The 18,142-nt window shown below is 41.5% G+C and overlaps 1 protein-coding gene across 8 annotated transcripts in view; it reads right to left on the reverse strand.

Annotated features, from left to right (window-relative positions):
- Positions 1 to 1,954: 1,954 nt before the first annotated feature.
- Positions 1,955 to 18,142, reverse strand: part of PLD1 (phospholipase D1) — a 173,248-nt gene continuing 157,060 nt past the window's right edge. For 7 of the 8 annotated variants that reach the window (XM_031451132.2, XM_031451117.2, XM_031451145.2 and 4 more), the window contains 3 exons: positions 15,940 to 16,093; positions 8,674 to 8,791; positions 1,955 to 7,075 (listed from right to left, as the gene is read on the reverse strand). In XM_031451132.2, coding sequence (XP_031306992.2) covers positions 6,851 to 7,075; positions 8,674 to 8,791; positions 15,940 to 16,093 — 497 coding nt within the window. In that variant the 3' untranslated portion in view covers positions 1,955 to 6,850. Of the gene's footprint in view, positions 7,076 to 8,673; positions 8,792 to 15,939; positions 16,094 to 18,142 lie in introns of those variants that run through there. The other variant, XM_064492805.1, reaches the window with a different exon arrangement.

Raw genomic sequence — 18,142 nt, forward strand, 5'->3', positions numbered from 1 at the left:
GTTCCCTCTGTGACCATCATTCTCCCCATTTTACAGATGAAGAAAGCGAGACAAAAAGAGCACTAGTAAAGCTGAGAGCCAAACTCAGGCCGTCTGCTTCCAGTCCTTTACGCTCCTATGCCCAACACCGTGGAGCCACCTCATCATTTCTTTTATGGTCATTTCTGATGACACTTTAGTCTTCAAATGTGATGCTTGGTGTTGCTCTTTAAGGTAATCTTTATTGGCTTCACCCTTCCTTGTCTTTACTGACTCTGTCCCAGGCGCTTCCTGAGTCCTAATTAGACTACCTGTGTCCAAGTCTTTGTCTCCGGGTTTTCTTTTGGGGGGAACCTAAGTATCGTGTCATGCAGAATGTAGTCAAATGCTAAGATGTGTAGCAAACACAATTTTCCTTGGCAAGGCCAACAGAGCAGCTAAACTGAGGATTATGGAAAAGAAGAGTGGCAGCTGGGAGTGATTTAGCTGGAGGGTTAAGGAGGAGTCGGTCCAGAAAGAGCCTTATAAAACCTTATTAGGACTTTACCCTAAAAAAACAAAGGCTTTTAAAGGGATTTAAGCTGGGAGAGACATGATGAGATCTGCACTTAAAAATTATCTCTAACTGTAAGGAACCCCTTAGCCGCAAGCCACACACAGGAAGCTTCTCTCCACATTTTCCTCACCTGTTTCTCATGCGGTGGTGCTTCCTGGTGGTTCCTGAAGACAGCTGGCTCCTGCCCCCAGGGGCTTGGCCGAGCGTTGTCCCAAAGCTGAAACCATAGTGGATCCTGAAGAGACCTAGCCTTTATCAGCAGCACCAGGAGCCAAGTTCCCACAGGAGCCAAGTCCATCAGTGAAATACGTGTACCTTGAGGGTCAGAGGGGGGACTTGGCGCCACCTGCTGGCCAGCTGGGACGTGCAGGCTGCAACCTCTCAGTTCAGTGGAGGCCATGCTCCCAGCTGGCAAGCCTTCAGAATCCACAATATTTGGAAATTCAAACTGAAATGGAGCCAAATGACTTCTCAAAACAAAAACAAAAACAAAAACAAAAACAAAAACAAAAACAAAAACAAAAACCCTGATTTGGGAGGGACCAGACCTGACAGTGAAACTAGTTAATCCACGTGAGGTGATGGACTAGGCAGAGTAGAAAGTAGCTCTGGGATAGAAATGAGTGACTGCACCTGGGAGCCATTTAGTAGCGGTGTTCGCAGGCTTGGTGGCTGACTGGCTGGGGAGGGTGAGAGAAAGGGAGGAATCAAGGATGAGAATTCTCTCTCCAGGCCAGCAGCTGGTGGACAGTGGGGCTGTTCCCTAATTCTGCTGGGGGGGAGCGTCTGGGAGGCCTGCTGACGGCTGCCGTTTTGGGTAGGCTGCCCTGCTGAGTCTGAGGTGCATGTGGGAAAAGCAAGGTCAGGTATCTTTTGCTCAGATACCTAGTGTGTCTGGCGCTTAGGAGGGAGACCTGGGCTGCGGGTGAGCACGTGGACAGCAGTGAAGCCGTGGGAGCCGAGTATCGTGTAGAATGCGGAGAACGAGCCAGAGGGAGCCTGAAGAGATGACGTGGAGAAACAGAGCCCACGATGATTCTAGAATGTAAGCAGTCACCCGGAAGCCAGAGAAGCTTCAGGGACGCCTAGTCGAGATAAAGGCTGAAGGTGTCCTTGCTGAAAAAGCCAGAGGTAGAAAAATAGGCAAAACTGATCTTAGTTTCAAGAATTCTGGAAAGTGATTGCCCTTCAGGGCACAGGGAGTGACTGGAAGAGGAGGGGGCACAGGGGGGCTTCTCTCTCTCTGGGTGCTGCTGAGACGTGTGCGTTAAGTTTGTGAGAGGACTGTGGCAGCAGGGGACTCTGGGACTCTGACACCTGCCCCACAAACACACGTCTGTGTGAGCTCAGACCTCCAGCACCCAGGCGCTAAAAACCCCTTGTGCAGAATGAGGACTCTTGTTTTCAAAGAGAGACTGATTTCACACTTTTAATTGTTTAATTAATGAATATTTACATTTTAAAAAAGCAGTAAAAGGACCAGGCATAGAAAGCATTGACTGTGAGGCAGAGAACGGATACAGGTATCCTTTCCAAGTCTTGATGGAAGGAAAATTCAGAGAGACTGAGTTTCTTGCATTCACAGTTCTCACTCTGGATACAAACCGTTAGGCCTGCCCATTCTCATTTAACACTTTAGTTACAAACATTATCAGACGTGCTGGTTATGAGCACTCAGCTGGGAGAAGCCTGCCTTGTTAGCTGACAATAACTCTTTCGGAACCAAAAACCATGTGATTTTCATTCCTGAAAGGACCTGACCTTGTTAGAATAAATCTATTGCAGGATGCTGGGCTCTGGAATAGGGAGAGTTAAAAACCTTGCTTATGGAGATTAAAACTCACCTAACAGAGCTGAAGTGCTCTAACTGAAGATTCTCTGCTTCCTCTAGAGGAAGGATCAGTAAGCGTTTCTTAAGGATGGCAAGTAGTTTCCGATTTGCAGATCGTTTGGTCATGAGACCTGTAAACAAATGGACATGGCTGCATTTAAAAAAACCTTTATTTACAAAGCTGGCCATAAAGTGTGAGGCTGGGAGCCTGAGTTCTGTCCAGAACATCTGGACGTTCTGAATGGATGTCCATCACCGAGTATTTGGTTTTTGTGTCAGAGACACGTGCTCCAACTGCAATACTTTGGTATGAATTTTTAGAATGGTTTAGGAAAATATCAGTACCTGTGACTTAGACCATTTCATGTGAAGAATCCAAGTGGAAAATACATTAGGAAAGCATGGTGTTAACAATTCCCAGTGTCAAGCAGAACCAGGCGGACATTCACTTCAGCGCATTTATCTAGAATAAAGCAAGCAATTAAGCTACTGGGGAGCAGGAAAGAGTAAGCTTGCGTTTTGGTTGCACTGCCATCCCAGTCCCTGACTTAAACACCTTGGAGGTTTACAATAATTAGTGTGACAAATTTTCATTTGTCTTACTTTGATTACTTTTTAAGTTAAAAATTTAAACTGGTATAAAGAAAAAAAATTGCATAAAGAAAAAATGAAATAACCTATAAGAAACTGTCACAGAATTTTTGGTTCCTTGAATGAATCCTTCCAACCTCAAGTCAAAGCCAGGAATCTTTCACATGTGAATTAAATGCCGTTAGGAATCATATTTGGTACGTGTAGGGCAGCCCCCCCAGACATAATGCAGATCCACTGATTCTTCACCTGCAACTTCTGGACAGATGCCGATGGATTCCTTCACCAGTGAATTTCTAGATTCAAGAATGTCTCAAGGCCTATGCCTGATAAAACGCATTTTAAACTTCCAAACTGCCAGTAATAATTGGCTTCAGAGGATCCTCCAAGGAAGTAAAAATATATTCCTAAGCACACTTGACACCCTTTAGGGTTTGCTCATTTTATACAAGAGAGAACGGAGAGGGATGAGAAGACATGAAGGGCCCTCCTTAGCCCTCCTGTGGAGAGTGGCAGGCATCTGAAAATGCTCAAATGCTCCATCAGAGCCGAGATCTTAAAAAGAATGATTACCTCCGTTAAAAAATAATATTTTGTCAGTCCCTTAAAAGTGGGAGTTAAACTGAAGATTTGTTATCGAGGTCTCATGTTGTTTTTTTCCCAGAAAGCTTTTTCTTGTCCTGTAAAATGGTTTTCACGATACAGGAGGGCTCCGGTTGGGGACAGAGGCTGAAGGAATAAGGCATGAGGCGAGGCAGGAAGAAGCGCAGAGTCTTCAAGAGAAACATAAAATCTGTTCTTACATCTGCAAAAAGACTTCCTGGCTTGCTGTTTTCCTCGGGAAAGCTGTTAATTCATGATCTATTATAGTTCCCCAAGTTATTACCTAAGAGATTAACTGCTCATGTTTTTGACTACTTACAGGCAAAATTTTCTTCTTAAGGTGCTATTAAAAGAAATCCACTATGTTATTTTACAATTGCCACTCAATTATCTAATAACCAGCTCTCCAAGGCTCTTGTCATGTGATGCATGACAACTGAGAATTAAGACCACCCCACTGAGAGGTGAGTCACCGAGTGGACAGTTGCTACAGAGCAAATGCCTGCACCAGCCCTGCTGTGTTGAGTGCCCTCCAACGACTAAGCTTGGCTAACCTGAAAGGCTTTAATGGGCTATGGCCACTTCCTACTTTTCACTTCTTATAATCATAAAACTTTTCCTTCTTGAAAACAAAAATTATTAGAGAGATTATCAGAGTGTCAGGTACAACACTTATCAGCATTTCAAAAAATTATAGACAGTTTAAAATGTTGAACAGATTCAGTAACAGCTTTTCAAGACCCTGAGTCACTTGCATTTTAAAGCCTGTATCAGACATTGCAATGTTAAAGGTAAATTATTTGAACGTCTATTGGGTAGTAAGGATGTCAGAGAACAATGGGTAATTAGGCCATACTGTACATCTTGTGTCCACAGTCCTAGCAATTTTTGCAGAATGTTGTACTACTTAAACTGCTCTTGCAAAACAGGCAATTATTGCACTGAATTTTCCATAAAATCCACCCAAATAAATCTTGTAGTCTCTCATCTTTGCAGATGAGCATCTTGCCTTTGAGAAGATGCAGTAGAAAAGCAACTTGCTACAGAAGCCAGCAGGAAGATTTCTTGTCTGAGACTCCGTAAGTTTTTCGTTTCATTATCTCTCCTCCACCTCCTTTATTCATTCGACAAACACATACTGAGCACCTCTTCTGTTCCAGGCACTGTTCCAGACTCAGGGTATACACTATGAACAAAATACAGGGAAGTCCCTGCCCAGTGGAGCTTACATTCTAATATGGTGAGACAGACAAGCACATAAGTACATAGTATCACAGGGATCAAAACAGCTTAGAGACATCCTGTCTGAAATCTGTTTAGTGCATCTCCTCATTTGGGGGCAGTGGTGAGTGACCCGAAAGGCCAGTAATGGACTGCAATGTCACTTGTCCTAATGGGTGAACTACAGTGATTCCTTCAACTAACCTGGGTCTCAGTTTCTCATCTATAAAATGGGGAGAAGATGGGGTAAGTGTTTTTTTTTTAAAGAGAAAGGGTCCTTTCAGGCTTTAATTCTCATGGTTTTATGGAAGCATTTGCACAAAATCAAAAGCCATTTGTTGACTGTTCTACATTTTAAAAAATACTTAAAAAGAAAATATAAGAAACTCTAAGGTATTCCACATGCATTCAGCACTTTAAATGCCACTCTAAACTTCGTAAGTAGCAAACGCCTTATTTACAACTGCTACACAATGAAGTCATTTTACCGTCTTCAGACATTAGAAAAGCATTTTCATTTGCACTGTCGGTTACATAGTCCCACCTCATTTGTAAAACGCTCCCCTGGGCGTGGCACTGTCTCTCTCCTGCTAACCCAGATACTGACCTTGTGCTCCTGTCTGACCTTGTCCCCTGGACTATCAGCTCTACCAGAACAGGGATTGGGTCCTTGCTTCTTTGGATGAGATCCTGTCCGGATAATCCACAGACGTGTCGTCACTGCACCTACACCACGCTTTACGGGCTCAGGCCTTTTAGGAACCCACATTAATTTTTCAGGCCGTAAGAAGAGTTCTGCTTAATAAAAATGGAGCTATAGTGTACCAAAGGGTATGTTAATATCCAAAAAGGAAAAAATGGGTTCCCAGAGCAATTCTAGGACAGACTAGGATAATGAGAATAAATAATCCTAACCTCTTTGGAAGGCCTGGTGGAATGTTAATGCATATTTAATAATGCAAGCGAAGTAGCATGTATTTTGCAGTTAATTTTTCTTAAAGATGGTAACATAGCTGGAGTGCTGAATGTCACGTGAGGTGAGGCTTATACTCATTAACTTGGTACAAGTTATGAAGCCTCTGATTCTATTAAAAGACAAGCTGTATCCACTGGTTTGATTTTGAAATGTAGAAATTCCAATTTCCATCAATCCAGCAGCTAAGAATGACAGGAAATTTTATAGGACTATAAGAAATCTTATCTGGATCAGATCCCCACTGACATGTTGGCGGTTTCTGAAGGCTGCATGCTCCATCTTTGAGTTTTATCCGTTGCTGAGTAATCAGATCGCCTACATATGTTTTCAAATTTGATCAGGTGGGCCCTGTCAAAAGGACACATCTTCTCAGTGCCTTTGGAGGCAAAGCGAAATCTCTGCCTTAATAACTGAATTTAATTCCTTCCTGTTGGTCTGTGATGTCAAGATGCACAGTGTCAATATTACCAGAAGTGCGGGCTGCTGTGTAGACCGAGGTCTGTCCTGTCCTTACGGTCACTGGAAAGGAGGAAAGAGCACATCCTTGGCTGGGGGCATGCTACTGCTTCAGGACCAGGTGGGAAGGAGCAGCCGGTGACACCTCGAAGAAACTTGGGGCAGAATCAGAACATCTTCTGGCAACAAACGATATCTCAAACCAGAGCCTGTCCGGACTATGAGAAGAAGGCAGGTCCAGCAGACCTCAGCTGCATGAGTGAGGGTCAGAGGAAATTAAGGAGGCTCAGACAACGTTTGGCAACGTTGTTCACAGTTAGGGTAAATTCTTGTTAGTGAAGAAAATGCACTTTGGCATACATTGTGGAATTTAAGTATGTGTTTAATCTGTTGGATATCTGCACCTCAGAATGCAGTCCCTTTTTCACAAGGACAGGCAGGAGGCGTTACAGAGCCCTGCTGATGCTCACTGTCCTCACATCAGTACGACTGCAGCCCCTCCTAGCCAATCCAAAGGGTCTAAGGGTGGGATACAAGAGTGCACTGCGTCTGGCTTTGGCTGCTAGGTCTCCAGAAAGTCACGGTGTGCAGTGTACTCGTCAGGGTAAAGCCCTTGGGCTGCAAACAAATATAACTCTTAAGTCCAAACCTCCGTGGGCACTATGGCTTCTTTGGTTCCAACCGCAGGCAGTAGGTTTTCTTCAGACAAGAAATAAAGTGGGAATTGCACCAAGAACCCGTGGATCTTCTTCAGCTCTTCCTCCGCTCTGATGGGATCTTCCTTCGCTAAGATGGGCTTGCTTATAAAGTCTCTCAGCTGAATTAAATTGTGTACTTCATCGTTGGGAAGGCACCGGAACACCTGATTGAAATGCAAATAGGAAACTGAGTGCTAAGCTTAAAAGAAAGCATATCCCCTTTGTGGAAAGTATTCGTTCCAACAGACAAAACCTTTGTTGTATGAAACATGTATTAGTTTTATGTTACAGCACAACACTGATGGAAGGGTTGTTTCTCTTCTTCGCTACAAAGAGACTGCTAGAGTCTCTTCCATCAAAAAAAAAAAAAATCACAGATCCTATATCTGATCTACATAAGTGACTGACCTCAGGGTAAAGTCTAGCTAGTGGGAAGGGACTTCCCTGGTGTTACTCCACATTAAGGTTAATTTTTTGGATAATAATCATCCCTGAATTCCACTGGAGGTTCTGGTCTAAAGGAAAGTCATATTCTGTATTTTCTCTAACTTTATTTTGAAAAAAATTCTTATCTGTACCTGTACTTAAACTTATCAATAGTACACTTACTTTGCTAATTGAAAAGAAGTTTCAACATCATAATACTTCACACCTGAATACTCCAGCATATAATTTCTTAGGAATAGGGACATGTGCTTATATAACCACGATATCATTCTCACACCTCAGAAAATCAATTCCCTATCATTTCAGATACCATCTAGATTTACTCGATTATTCCCAAAATGTCTGCTATCACTGTTATCCCCCCAATCCAGGATCTAAACAAGGCTGTGTCCTACATTTTCAAAATTACATTTTAAAAGAATCCATGCACGTGATGTATTTGATCATGGCCTTGAATCCTCAGTATGAAATAAGGCTGTGTAGACAGTTGTCATGTTCTATTAGAAATGATACATTTTCTGTGCTGAGGAGACTCTGGAAGTCAGAAGAAGAACCAGTCTTACCCAGTTTCTGACAGATGGTCAATGGATCCCAGCTTGAGTATTTTCTATGACAGAAAGCCGGCCCCTTCATGCTGTAACCTGTTCCAGGGTTGGGTAACTCTTAACTCTTGTGTATAAGCGTTATCATTACCCATGGACAGAACTAACCAGGAGATGCATTTGGCCTTCCTAACAAACTAAGCTGGTTTTAAAACAGCTTCCCCAAATCAGAAGTGTCTAACAAAAGAAGCTTCTCATTATTAATCAGCTTCATTAGGAGAGATACCATTTACTATGTACCATGTGCTAAATCCATTTAATAGACTGTTCTCCATCCTCATGACCACCTGGTGAATATCCCTTCCAATTTATAGGTGAGGAAAGAAAGGAAGGCTCAGAATGTCAAGTTCCTCTGCACAAAGTTATAACACCGGCAGCTGGATGAGTTGGGCTGAACCCAGGTCTGACTCATTGTTTGATCCCATCTGCCTCTTTTCTTTGTCACTAGATGTACGCAAAGGCTGGGTAACCACCTGCAGAGGATGCTTATAATAGGATTCCAGAATCGGAGACTAGAATGCCACTCAGGTCAGAATCCATGGTACTTTTTGACTATTTTTTTTTATTGTCCACAAATATGTATTTTATCACAACTTGGAAGTGTATTGGCTTTTTACTCATTAAGAATACTCTGTACCAGTAATATGCAGAAATAATGGTGTGCTTTTGTGATGTGATTCAATTAAAAGGGGAGCAGGATACGCGAATCTCACCTTATCATAAATTGTAGCATTTCGAGCTGCCGTTGAAACCCACACCTCCTTGAAGAATTTGTCACTCACTGGATCCTGAATGTCTTCACTGGGGCCAGAAAGATAGCCGAGGACAACCCTGAAATGTAAGCGCCCTCCAAAATGAGTAACTGAGACAAAGCAGTTTGCTGCAGGCACTGTTTCTAACGGTCCAGTAATTCAAGCACTCAGCCACAGAAGTCTAATTTTTTTTTTTTTACGAAATCAAAGGAAGCCATTAAGACTAAGTGTGTGTCTCTGTATGTCTATATAAAAAAAATCTAAGCTGCAAAACAAAACAAACAAAAACCTAAGTTGTTATGATGCTTGAAAATTTTAACTGTTGGACAGAGAAAGACCCTCATTTTGTTTAAGAGAGTCCTCGTAACTTGGCCTAAGAGGGTGAGGACACTGGAGGATAAGATGAGTGTGCAAAGCATGTGCCAGCCAAGGTGCTGAGCCCTTTCCAAAAAGGATCTCAGGAAATCCTCCACAACCTTAGAAGAGGGATCTGTTATTATTTTCATTTTACAGCAAAGGGAACTAAGGCACGAAGAAGTTAAGTAACTGGTTCAAGGTATAGAGCTGGTAAGCTCTGATCTGGGGCTCCAGCCAGGACCACCCGACTCCCAGACCTGTGCTCTTAACCATAATTTGACCTTCCCTCCTTCCCTCTTCCCTCCCTTGGGCCAAGAACGATGCCGAACTAGGGTACAGAAATGAATATGGAAGACATGGAGCCTCTCTGGGTGGAGTTAAATTTGGAGGATGAGATCAACAATAAACACTCTCAAAAGGAATTAATTAAAATGTGATAAATACCAGGTGTGCTTCAAGAGGATGTGATGGGGTAGTCGGGGAGGCTTTTCCTTCCCTTCCCTGTTTGCCTAACCCTACCTCCCATCATCCAGGTTCAGTCCAAGGATCGCCTCTATAAAACTTTGCACGAGTCCCCCATCTCCCATCTCCCATCTCCCATTTCTTCCCGTCAATTCTGAGTGATCTGAACATTCTTCCTTTGTCCCCACTCTGTGCTTCCCATACGCTTCGTTCTTATCGGAGCACTTGCGATGCTTTACGCACTTTTTGTTTTTAACAGGCCCGTCTCCCACTTCCAGTGTGTAAATTCTTGGAGAGAAGAGGACCCGGCTCCTCTCACATCCCCAGAGCACCTGGCATAAAAGAAGCCAGGTAGTGGATGTTGCCTGAATTGATCAAATATAAACAGAGGACCAGAAATGACAAGAAATTCTCAAGCAAAGCAAGACGAGTTTTAGAGGTCATATTTGAAAATTAGAAGGACTCTTGTACTTACATAAAGCCTGAGAGTTAAAAAGCACTTCCATCTTAATCCTGCGATGTAGATGCTACATGATTCGCATTTTGCAAATGGGAAACCAAAGGTTGGAGACATACTATTACTAGAGTTAGAATCACCACTGGGGCCAAAGCCCTCTTCTCACATAGGCAGGCTCAGAAATACCCAAAAGGCTTGTACTACGTTGGAAATACAAGTGGGGACACGGGCCTCTGAAGGACTTGGGCTTTTTACATTGAGTGAAATTGGGGCGTCTTGTGGACACTGGAGCCGGGAGGGACAGGATCTGACTTACATATTAAAATACGGCTGCTGTACTGAGAACAGACTGTGCAGGGTAAGGGCTGAAACAGGGACACCAGTTGGAGTCACTGCAGTCATCTTGGTGGGAGATGATGGTGGCGTGGGTGGTGGAAACATAAGGTTTTATTGATCCAGTAGACAGAGGGTGTGAGAAAAAATGAGGCATCAGGGTGACTAAAAGGGCTTTGGCTCGAGCAACTGGAAGAATGTAGTTGTCACTAGCTGAGAAGGAGGATGCTGTGGGTAAAGTCCATTTGTGGAGGAAGACCAAGAATTCAATTTTGAAACTGCTGGGACATCTATTAAATATTCCAGTGGCAATGCTAAGTGGGCAGCTGGATACATGAACCTGGAGTTTGGGAGAGAAGATTTGGCTGGAGATACAATTGCGAATTGTCCACATATATATATATATATATATTCCTAAAGCCATAGCACTTTAACTGAATTTACCAAAGTAGTGAGTACAGACAGAGAAGGGGACCAGCGCACCTGACAGCAGGGGAGAGAAGGAGCAGTCAGTGAGGCTGCAGTGAAGCCAGAGGGTGAGTGTCCTGGAACCACACGAAGTACGTCAAGGAGAATGGTGTTCAATTCAGATGAGAACTGGCCACTGGATTTAACAGTGTGGAGGTCATAATATTGTCACCTTCTTTGTATTGAAATATATAGGTTTACATCACCATTTTTGTATGAGGGGGAGGTAATTAGGTTTATTCATTCATTTCTACTTGGAGGAGGTACTAGGGATGGAACCCAGGACCTCGTGTGTGCTAAGCATGCGCTCTGTCACTAGAGCTATCCCCTCCCCACTACATCATCATTTTTAATGACTGTAGAATTTCCTGTCATGTGAAATTTTATTCAACCAATTATTTTATTATGACCTTTTGGGTAGCTTCCAGTTTTCCATTATTATTTAAATAATACTATAATGCATAATTTATTCATCACATCTAATACTTTGTACATTTCTATGATTATTTCACTAGCAGAAATTTAAGAATTAAAATTCCTGGATCAAACAGTATGCGAAATTTACTTCAAGAGAGGCTGTTCCAACACATACGGTATTAACCACGTGTGTTCTCCCCAGTCATCTCCGGTACTATCAACTCCTGAAAAAGCTCAGCCAGCTTATGGATAAAAAGGCATCTCATTTTAGTTTTAGTCTGCAGTTTTTCTGCTGTATAAAAATTCTCTAAAATAAACATACCTGGCACCTGGGCTCACCAGGATTCTTAGAGTTTTATAACCTCAAAATTCTATTTCCACTTCAAATAATGTCTCCTTCGGACTACACAGGAATAACTTTCAAAAAGATCCTAAGGGATGATGTTTGCACAGATGCTGCTGCACCTTAAGACCCAAAGCAGAATTTAACTGCACCAGATTTGAAGGACAGAACAAGTTATAACAATAAGCCAATTATAATAATACCTTTGATTTGGGTCGGGTCTAACCAGCTGAAAACAGAGCAGAAAGAATGTTTCTGTGACTTTGCTTTTAAGTTAGAACGAGAGGTGAGGCAGTGTGTCTATCAAGTTATCAGTTAAGAGCTCGTGTGTAGAGAAAGCAGTTAAATAAATCTGTCTGTAACAGACACTATTCAGTAATAAGTTACTTCCCCTATCAATTTTTTAATTATAAAAATTTACATTAAAATGCACGGAAAAAATAATACAAAGTATTCTGGGTATTCTTTTGAGGTTTCAGAGTAAATGGATTTGCTTTTATGTTGACGTGTATAATGGCAACGATTTAATGCTGGATTGTTTATGCATCAGGGGGACAGTAGGAAACCTGCAGGAAACTGTTTCTGTTCTTCACATTCTTCATGTCTATCACTCTAAATGATTCTGAGCTCTGCTTGTGTGGATCATGGTTCTATTGAATGACAGTTGCATCTGTAAAGTTTGGATAATTTGCTAGGACTTAATGAACTGTTTGGCACGTAGTTGTGACATTCAGTGCAGTACCCTGATGGTTGATCCTATTTAGAATCGACTTCACATTAAAATGAATCTCTTTATTTCTATTCAAAAGTAGCCCAGATGGAAAATGATTGAAGTTGCATTTTTTTAAGGGAGAAAATGGCTCTGTTTTAGGCCACAATATTTATCTTTGAGAATATTTCCTAATAAAAAACAGCTAAAATCAACACAAAGTTTTCATGGTGCTTTTTAATATATTATTTGTGTTTGCCATAATGGCAAAGTGAAAATGGTTGTTCAAGAACAAGTGCCTCTTTAAGATAGTTTGAAAGTTGCCAGGAAAATAAAGCACCTAGCAGTGAGCTTAGCATGAGATGTATGGGATCAGCGAAAAAACCGATAACAACAAAAGACTTTAATGATTACTGAAGGGCTCCTGCTTCCAGTAATGAAAACCCTAAAGCTTTATTGAAGAACAAAAAAAAATTTGAATAAATTGAAGCCTATACCCTGCTCTTCAATAGGATGGCTCAATATTATAAAGATGTCAACTCTTTTTATATTAATCTATAAATATACTGCAATCCTGATTTAAAAAACTGATGAGAAAACTTGAATAAATAATTTTAAAGTTCATTTAGAAGAATGACTATTTAAAAGTAGGCAAGGAAGGTCGGGTATAGCTCAGTGGTAGAGCGCACACTTAGCACGCACAAGGTCCTGGGTTCAATCTCCAGTACTCCATTAAAAATAAATAAATAAACCTAATTACCACCCCCCCCAAACCAGAAATACACAAAAACAAACAAAGTAGCCAAGATTATTCTGGAAAAGAATACTAATTTGGGGAAGTGGTATGGCAGGAAGTAGCATTACAGTGCACGGCTACAATAATTAAAGTGGTATCACACTGGTGTGCGAGTCAGCAGACTTTCAATAGGACATCACAGAGAGCAGAGACAAGTCAGGATGCATGGCAACTCGGTGCTCCAGGAAGAGGCACTGCAGGCCAGAGAGGCACAGAGTGCTGCAATCATGCAGTTCTAGACCAGCTGGTTTGTTGGGGAAAAGGAGTTAGAGTCCCTACTTCATTCCTTACAGTGAAATAAATTGCAGATGTTAAATGTAAGAAGTAATATCAAACAAACGCTGGAGGAAAATATAAGTAAATATTTGATCTTGGGCTGGGGAAGCTATTCTAAAGTATATTTTTTAAAAGGAGGAACAAAAAAAAACCTGATAGATTTGATTAATAAAAACTGAAGTTTTACCCAAATGCTTTAAATATGATTAAAAGGCAATTGGCAAATCAGATTCACAACAAATGGGAGAAAGAAACTAGCCCCTTATATACTTAAATTACTTATAAATCATTAAAAGAAAGTGAAACATTCCAACAAAATTGGTCAAAGGACAGAAATAATCTAAACAATTTACAAAAGGACAACTGCAAATGGCTAACGAATACATTTTTAAACCCTCAAATTGCAACTTAAAATAATGAAATTCTATTTGAAACCCAACAAATCAGCAAAGATGAAGTAATTTAATAGAACTCAGAAAAGATAGGAGGGCTAAGCCCTCTAAAACACTGCTGGTGATAAATAGGATAAGAAATCAGAGGGCAAAGGAAACTGCACACTTCCTTTGACTAGAAATTCCATAGTTGGGACATAGTCAAGGAAACAATTAAGAAGGTAAGCAAGATGCTGTCTACAAACATACCTACTTCTTTACATCAGCAAAAAAACTTGCCTGTCAGTGAGGTTTCGGTTAAAGGGATTATGGCATACTCATACGATGTAACACAATGCAGCCATTCAGTGTCACAGAAGAACACTCTAATGACATGGAAAAGTGTAACAGTGTTTAAATAATGAAGACCTTTGTAGAACTACAAGATCCTAATTATGTTTAAAAAGAGAAATACAGTATCGTAATATTTATGTATAGAAAAAAGTGGAATGTTGAAATTGTTAGCACTGAGTGGTGGGATTACAGACAAATTTAATTTTCTTATTGCTTTTCTGTGTTTATCCAATTTTCTAAAGTGACAATGTGTTGTAAGGAGAACCCTCTCCCTCTATAATCATTCCACGTTTAGAAAGTTTTAAAGAAGCTCACATCTTTAAATACTCAAGTTCTCATGGAACTGGAATGGTGTGACATTTACTTCTAGTTTACAGGAGGAAATATTTGTTTCCTTATATAAGCTGCAGTAGGCAATCAGTGGGTTGATTAACATGATACTAATTTTAAACTGTCCCCTGTTAAACAAAACAATTTAACATCAGATGCTAATTGGAGTATCAATGGTCTGAAAAAAAATTTTACTGGTAAAACAATTAGTAACAAGGACAATAAATAAAGCAATAAAAGCTGTGACAAGGGATTGACAGTCAGATTTTGAGGGATGAACTTGCTGAGCTCCTCTGGGGCAGAGGGAGCAGAATGAACATCTCTGGAACTGAAGCTTGGGTCTCAAAAGCCAGAGTGTGGAGTATGAGGTAATGGCCGCCAGCACCTGCAGGAGGGAAGGGCTCCCTATGTGCCTGTCTGCAAGTGAGCCAGTTTCCAGAAGCGACCATTAACACCGGAAGGGTTAAAACGACAGCACTGCACCAGTATCTATGCAGTGCCTCTCATCAAATGGCTTAAAATGCCATCCTTAATCAGGGGCATTTGGCTCTGTCTCACTGTAGAGGCCACACTGAAATCCCATCCTGGACAATATAGTTCTGGAATCATAGAATTATGGACATACTGCAAAAAGCGTGCAGATGGGAAGGTGGTCGGGGTGTTCCACAGACAGTGGGGAGCTCAGTGTGTCTGCAGTGGGCGAGGGGAAGAGTGAGAGGAGATAAGAAGCCATTTGGGGAAAAAGAAAAGATAAGAAGCCACTGGGGAGCGGCTGAGCAGAGGAGTGACCGGCTCTGAGTTAGGTTCTGGAAGGATCACTCTGACCACTGAGATCAGACTACAGGGGCTGGTCAGAGCCCCGCCCAGGAAAGTTCTCAGTCAACCTTAATTGAATGAAGGACTCATTTAGAGCCACACATCCTTTGCTTCCTTCCTAGCCCAGTGTTCTCTGCTTGACCACAGACTTGTTTGAAACTCACATTTTCTTACAGAAGATCAAGAGCCGTCCATGTCTGGAGGTCATCTTAAATCTGAGAACTGAAGTTCCCACGTTTAAATTTAACACCAGCATCTCTCACATTCTCCTTTGGGAATTTTTATCATATCCTTGTATTACTGGAACTATTTCAATTTCTAAAAATGGACTCACTATAAAAAACTTAAATAGACACTAGACGGTTTGACCTGGTCCTAAATCAATTTAAATATATATATTTTTATATATATACGTATATATATATTTATATATACATACATATATATATATATATATATACACACGTATATATATAAATAAATAGATTTTAAATGCTAGTTTTCTCTACTGGACATAAAAATAATAAAAACTATTGACATAGGAAACGTTTGTGCCCCACACAGTCATTTTGCATACGACTGGGGGTTCACGTCCTGTGTCCTGGGGGATGCTGTTTTAGAGAAGAAGACCCTGGAGACGGCATGTGTGCTAAAGGCAAGAGGCTGGGGGGTGGGGGTGGGGTTCCAGTGCCCACTGCAGCAGGACTACTTAAGGGAGAACCAGCTTCAGAGACCCACCGGAAGCACTGCAGCCGAAGCCCCTGGGCGAACTGGCCAGCTTGGTACTCTTTTCCATCCATTACCGAAGGGACCGTCTCGGTGTCCTGCATGATGATGGCCATCTCACTGTCACGTTTCCCCAGCATGCTCCGGTCATTTATGTTGGCAGAGCCTAGAAAGAGAGACAGCCAAACGGAACAATTTTCTCATCTGGCAGGTGCTCATTTGCCCTCTAGACTTGATTCTTCCTTGCTAATGAAACCCTAATTTTGTTCAGGTTATCAACAGACACTGTGCTTTAGGGAGGCAGGGCCCTCCTTAACCCAGGGTTGACCCTGGATCCATCGAAGTCAGCCACTGTTTTTGCCAGTGACTGGCTTAGGAATGGCCACTTGACATGATTCCAGCCTGTGTACCATGAGGGAAAATCTGTGAGGGGCTTCTGAGAAATTTTTTTCTACTTCTTAAAAATAAACACAAGAACAAGATGGTATCTCCTCCAGTCTTTGGATACTCTGGCTTGAAGGGTTGCATGAGGACATGATTCCAGGAGCTGCTGCAGCCATTTTGTAACTACTAGGGGATAAACAGACAAGCTGAAGGTGGAAAAGCAGAAAGAAGAAAGACTCTGGGTCCTTAAGTCACTGAACCAGCCAATCTTCGAATTTCCTTACCTTCTGTTATGTGACATAATACATTTTCCTTATTTCACATACTTCTAGCTGAATTTTTTATCTTGTGGCTCAAAGGATTCTAACTGATGTAATCATGAAGCATACAGAGGGAAAAGATCACTTACCAGCTCAGTTAAATCAGCTTTTACACTTACGAATCATATTCTGTAGACTATAATTCATGGTCATATAATTATAAATGTCAAGACCCAAGAGGCCCTTCATAAGCAATCGAGTCCACTCTCAGATACAGATTATCATTAGTGGCTTTGCGTTTCCATTCTCTTGCCTCACTTGTGTGGCACACCAACAGCTTCTATATCAACTTCCCTCCATTCTATTTTTAAATCCAAATGAGCTGCAAATGTTGACTTTCACATGGGAAGAGCAAGTATTTTAATATTAGTTCAATCTGCGCTTTGTCTGCGTATCTCTGCCGTGTAGTCAACAACGATGTTACGTTTTCTGCATTAATCATTGCGAAGCCACACTTTTGAATCCTTGAGGTGTCCTACAAATGACAGGCTGTTTTTCCTTCTGGCTCCTCTTGCCTTAGCCCCACATTCCACTGCTTCTGCAGACTCGGAGCAGAAGGGTCGGGTTGAATAGGGGGCACGAGCTACCTACCCTCTATGACGGGGACTGTCAGGGTGTAAAGTAATGGCAGCCCTGCCTCGAACCCAAATGGTGGGATGTCAGACATGAGAGGAAGCTGGTCCTTTCCCAAGAGACTTTACTGCCATTTGCCACAATATTGTCCCATAGTTAATACATAGATCTGTGATAACTGTGGATGTGAATGGTGCCCCACGGTGACCTTGTGTGACAGAGAAAGGATGGAGCACCTCACAGAAATCTGGGGGCTCTATTAGAGCACTGTAAGGTAGGACCCACCTTTGAAACACTTAAAAAAAAAATTGAAGTATGGTCAGTTACAATGTGTCAATTCCTTGTGTACAGCATAATGTTTCAGTCATACATATACATACATATGTTCATTTTCATATTCTTTTTCATTACAGGTTACTACAAGATACTGAATATAATTCCCTGTGCTATACAGAAGAAATTTGTTTTTTTAATGTATTTTACATATAGTTAGTATTTGCAAATCTCAAACCCCCAATTCATTCCTTCCCACCCCCTTTCACCCTGGTAACCATAAGTTTGTTTACTATTTGTGAAACACCTCGTTTTGTTAGCAAGAAATCATCCTTTATACGTACACTTACATGTTAATGATGCTGTAAAATCTGCAGCCATGTCTTTGGACCTCACATTGGGTCCAGTATTAATTTGGGCAAAGTCATTTAATCTTTCTCAGCTTTAATTTGATCTTTTATAAATTGTGATTGTAAGACACACCTGGTAGGGTTTCACATACAAGTCAGGATGTGAAAGCACTTTCTGACCTATAAACTGCTCCACAATGCTAAACTATTATTGGCATTATTATCCAATACTTCTCACCTCGATAGTATCTGCACCAGGGAACACTGCCATGGGAAGGAATGATTTGCTGGCACGTAGCCTGTGTATCAAAGAAT

The sequence above is a fragment of the Camelus dromedarius genome, chromosome 2, assembly GCF_036321535.1.
Source record: "Camelus dromedarius isolate mCamDro1 chromosome 2, mCamDro1.pat, whole genome shotgun sequence".
In the NCBI taxonomy this organism is placed as follows: Eukaryota; Metazoa; Chordata; class Mammalia; order Artiodactyla; family Camelidae; genus Camelus; species Camelus dromedarius.